General features: G+C 56.1%; 1 protein-coding gene across 1 annotated transcript; it reads right to left on the bottom strand.

The window, feature by feature from the left end:
• Positions 1-379: 379 nt before the first annotated feature.
• Pnma8b (PNMA family member 8B) lies at positions 380-4,411 on the bottom strand. The gene has a single exon (XM_013351458.2). The coding sequence runs from the start codon at positions 3,975-3,977 to the stop codon at positions 2,010-2,012; it is 1,968 nt and encodes a 655-aa protein (XP_013206912.1). The 5' UTR covers positions 3,978-4,411; the 3' UTR covers positions 380-2,009.
• Between the last annotated feature and the right edge of the window lie 870 nt (positions 4,412-5,281).

Genomic DNA, 5,281 nt, shown 5'->3' on the forward strand with positions numbered 1-5,281 from the left:
AGGAGTGGCACTGCCAGGTGACAGACAAGGCTGCCAAGGCATTCCCCGTGGGCCACCATGCCCATTCCTGGCAGTGAAATGCAGACCAAGCTAAAACCCCAAGCTGTGCTGCAGGACTTTGCTCTGGGGTCCCCGGTAGAGACTGGGACAAGACGTGGAAACGGGGGCTGAGGACAAATGTGAGCTATATCAGGGCCCATGGGGCGGAAGGGCTCAATAAAAGTGGCAAGGTTCCGGGTGAATTGGAGTGTGGAGGGGCATGAGACTCCACATAGGGCCGTGGGATGGAGGGAGAAGGAGCCAGGGATGTGCATCAGCCATGATGGCAAGGCATGCCACTCAGCCCGGTCCACACGCACACCATTGTTCAGACCACAGAGACAACAGCCAAAAGGTGCTTCATTTTGTTTCACTGGAGAATCCCGGGGTCACACGGTGCACAAGGACAGGTACCTATAACTATGCAGGAAGAGGTGACACGTGGGGCCCCCGACAGCCACAGATTACTCAGGAATTCCACCAGACCCCAAGTCCATCAGCCCACATGAAGAGAGGCTTCCTCTCCAGTCACAGACCACTCTGGCCTGCTTCTCCATCCGCCCCTTCATCATCACTGGTCCTGGGAAGCAAGGAGACAGCTACTTCTGAGTACAAAGAGGTACCCACAGCCCTTGCAGTTTCTGTATGTCCCTGTTACAGGGTTGGACTATCCAGTTTGTGCTGTGAGGGCAGGTCAGAACTTCTCTTACATCCTCGAAGGTCCAGGCACCACGAACTGGTCACTTCCTAGGAATAGAAACTTGGACACACACATACACAGACACACACACACACACGCACACGAACAAGAGGGTGGAAAGTGCTGTGCAAGGGAAGGCATTATCTACACAGCGTAACACAGAACTGAGCAGCCAGGCTTTGGCACATAGCACTACAGGAAAACACAGCTGAAGTGGTTGCTCTCAGGGATAGCAGTGGGCTGCAGCCTGGCCAGGGTCAGCCAGGATTATGGAGGTGGATACCAGGATGGGGGAGAGCAATTGCTTCCTACAATAGGGGCACTTGACCCTTTAAGGAGACCTGGGGTATTTACTGCACGTGGTGGTTGGGGGGATGGACAAGGGACTCCATTGTCATATTAAGACAATTGTCAAGAGTTACAAGGGCAAACAGCTGAGGAGTGGCCAGGGACAGCTGGTGCGATTGAGTTGGGGGTGCCACAGTGGGAGGGGCAGGGCTTGCCCAGAGAAGCCAGAAATCTGGATTTCCTGTGAGTCTTTCAAAAGCAGAACACATTGGCAGAGTGTTACCAGTTCAACCTTTAGACAAGGGCTGGTGGGGGAGCTGCAGAGCCTCGATGGGTAGGCTAATACCACCACCTCTCCTCCTCCTCCTCTCCCTCCCCTCTCTTCCTTTCCTCATCCCCCACCAGCCTTCCTCTCCCTCCTCTCCTTCCTCCCATTTCTATTCCTCCTCCTCCCAACCCCCTCAGACTTACACTTCTGGAGTACCTTCCCTTCAACACACACACACACACACACACACACACACACACACACACACACACGGCCCTTAGCCCTTCCAAACTCAGCTAATGCCTATAATGCCCAACACTCTCTTGTTTCACCCCCAGGCCCCGTCAGGCCAGAGGTGGTTCACAGTCATCCCAGCTGTTTGGCCAGAAGCAGGTTCCTGGAAGAATGGGCAGGTAGGGGAGCCAGGCACCCACACACACTCACGCTGGGGCTCCGAATGTAGAGCAGAGCCCCTCCAGAGTCTTCCAGGACTGCATCTCCTCTGCACCCACTGGCCATCACGATCGCTCACACCATCTGTTCATGGAACTAAGAGGGAAGGCTGGGCACCGGTCATAGCCAGCCAGGGACGCAGCAGAACACAAAGCAAATGCACGCGGTTAAGCGAGAGGGGGAAGCAGGGAGGAGAGAGAATAGTAGGAGGGGAAAGGGGTCCACACACAAGAGACAGGGCTCGTAGTGGTATCTGTGGCACTAACGGCATTTGGGTGCCCGCCTTGGTCCCCGACGAGCTTTCTTCCCGCGTGTAGACTTGGGAACAGCAGCTGGCTGTCCCTTGGCTTCGCCAGCCTTGGCACGGGCCCCAGCGCCTGCAGACCCCTTCTTCTTCTTGTTCCCCGCGTGGTCTTCGGGTGCAGCCCCGCTCCCAGCTTTCTTCTCTGGAGTGACGCCCCGACCACGTCCTCGGCCACCCCTGCGGGTTTTGCGTGCCCTGGATGCGGTGGAGACCGCGGTGGCGCCAGCAGGAGCCAGGCTTTTGGAGCCGGTACGCGCTCTCTTGGCGCGAGGCTTCTTGGACACGCTGTCACCAGGTTCTGACTCTTCAGAACTGTCAGTTTCGTCGGAATCTCCCTCTGATTCTGTGTCTGAATTCTCGTCCGATTCCTCGTTGGATTCTAGATTCTCCTGAGAGGCCAGGAAAGCCAGGACATCGGATAAGCCACTTTGGCTGTGATCACACTTCCTGCCACCACCGCCCCACCTGCTGGCTTCTTCCTCCTTCACAGCTTCCACCATATCCTGCGCAGCCAGGAGTGCCACCAGCTCCAAGAGGCCACCCTGGTGGCCCTCAGCGGTCCAGCCTCTGAGGAGACCAAGACCAGACTTCTTTCCCTTGGGGCAGTTCTCTGCTTCGGCCAAGGTAGAAATACATTCCAGAAGATTCCCATCTTCCTCCGCCTTCCTCAGGACCATGGCGTCCACCTGGCGGCCTGCTTCCTCTACCTTCACTCTGGGCCCAGAGGTGTCCTTGGACATGACGGACAGGACTTGAGGAAGGACATCTTTTTTGTCTTTCTTATCGCCCCAGCCTAGGGTCTCGATCACAGAAGCGATTTTTAGCATTTCCTCTCTGGCAGAGGGGTCAGCGGGGTCGGTATAAGCCACGATAGCCACAAACTCGGGGTTGTCTACCCCTTCTTTTCCTCGCTCTCCATTTTCCAGGGACTCGCCGTCGGAATCATCATCATCATCATCGTCGTCGTCATCATCTTCTTCCTCTTCTTCGTCTTCTTCATCTTCATCTTCCTCCTCCCCCTCGCTATCTACATCCACAACCGGGGTATCTCTTACAGCCAGGAGCGCAACTAAATCCGGGACTCCACTCTTTTCGTCTTTGATGTTTAGGCAGATGGACTCTGTCCCAGGAAGGTCTTTCTCGATCGCTTCCTTCTTAGCTTTGTCGGTGACAGTGACAAGTGCCAAAAACTCTCGGGGGCCATCTCCCTCGTCCTGGTCTCCCCGGAAGGCCCACTTCTTGGTGAGCTCTTTGGCGGCTGCTTGCAGCGTGGCATACAGGGCCCTCTGGTCCTCGTCTACGCTCAGGTCCTCTGCATAGATCTCCTCTATGACGATGCCCAGGCTGTCATCAGATGAGTCTTCGGACTCACTCCTGGCTCGGCGCCCTCCCCGGCCCCTCTTCTTGCCCTTCTGAGCCGTAAACGTGTGGGTTCTAGATCTGCGCTTGCCTCCCCGACGGCCCCGACGGCCGTTCCTGGCTGCCCCTTCGGAGGAAGCAGCCTTCTTGGCCTCCTTCCCCAACCCCTTGGCCTGGGCTTGGGCCTCCAATACCAGAGGGATAGCTATTTCTCTGAAGTCATCCATGGGCCGTTCATCGAGCAACAGGCGCCTCATCTGCCTAAGGACCCGCGCGTCTTGCCCGCGGTCCTTACTCAGGATCTTCCAGGTACCATTATCTCCCCGGATGTGGATGGGGATGGCAGAGTGATCGATATCTGCCCCAAACTCCACCAAGGCGGCCTGAGCCTTTTCCTTGGTCACTGCTCTCACAGTCCGAAGCCTGTAGCTGCCCAGAGGTTGCAAGTTCGGCCTCAGAGTGGCTTCGATGTCCGCCTGCTGCAGGCGCTCAGGGATGCCGGTGATCAGCAGGGCCCTGTGAACCTCCACTTCCAGCTCCTTGCACCAATCTTGCAGAAGGTTCATGGTCAAGGCGCTGCCCAGTAGAGAGGCTAATCTTGGGGCGGGAGGGAGCCCGAGGAAGGGGTGGACTGCAGAACACAGGCTTGGTCAATCTTACTCTGGAAGGGCCACCCGCGGGGTTAGAGTTCAGGCTCGGGTTTTGGGGCTCCGGGCTCTAGCTACCTGCCGGCTAGCGGAACGCAATGATCTTCCCCCGGGGCAATCCGAGGGTCCGCAGGGGACTTACGTGTCCGATCTCCCGGCTGGCCCGAGCTGTTCCTCCCTTCCCTTTGTCCCTGACAGCCTGGGTGACGGGCCACCGCTGGTGGGATGCAGGAGGGTGACGATCAACGCACCTGGTGGGCGTGGGGGGTGGGAGCGGCAGCTCGCCTGCGCTCCCGCGAAGTCTGGAGCGAAGCGCGCACCCTGGTCTAGACGCTCAGCGGGGCCGCTGCAGTAAGGCAGCCTCAGACTGCGCCTGCGCGGATCCAGTCCCCCCCCCCTCCCCGCCCCCTCCTGCTAGTCACCGTCTCCATAGTAACACTGCAGGCAGCAGCTGGGGTCTCTGCTGTTGTGAACGCAGCATCTGCTCTTAAAGGGCCAGGTGGGAAGGAGTGCTTCGGGACCGAAGCTAAGAGCAAGGACAAAGTCACTGGGCCCTACTCACCACTGAAGAGGATCAGTCTCCCTGAAGGGGATAAAGATCGCCTTTGAAAGCGTAGATGCTTCCACAAGGGGTATTTACTTTGGCTTTGTTTTTTGAGGCAAGGTCTCCTGTAGACTAGGGTAGCCTTGAACTGGTCAAGTAGCCTTGGATGACCTTGAACTTCAAATTCTCCGCTTCTGCCCTATCAACAAGTACTGAGATTACTGGCCTGTGTGACTTCTTGCCTGTGTTATTTTTTAATGCGTTTCTGGTAGGTGGAGGCCAGGGTTTTCATGCATTCTGTGCAGGCACTCTACCAACTGACCGGCTTCCCCACTCCCGCGGGACAAGTGCAGCTCTGCTTATAAAGCCCCAAACCAAATTGTTCTTTGGAGATGTCACCTCACACAGGCTCCATCTTTTTTTTTTTTTTCATGGTACAGATGTCTCAATACCAACCAGGGATGCCAAGTTAGCGGTCCTTTATGAGCTGAGGGTCATCATTTAGGTTTCACTCATGAATGTTCTTATATTCTGTTTTGAAACAGGATCTCACTTTGTAGCCCAGGTTAGCCTCAAACTCACAGAGATCTGTCTGCCTCTGCCTCCTGAATGCTGGGATTAAAACTGTATACCAATACACTTAGATCCTTTTTTTATTTTGTGTTTTTGTTTTGTTTTG

Source organism: Microtus ochrogaster, linkage group LG4 (assembly GCF_000317375.1).
Source record: "Microtus ochrogaster isolate Prairie Vole_2 linkage group LG4, MicOch1.0, whole genome shotgun sequence".
NCBI classification, from domain to species: domain Eukaryota; kingdom Metazoa; phylum Chordata; class Mammalia; order Rodentia; family Cricetidae; genus Microtus; species Microtus ochrogaster.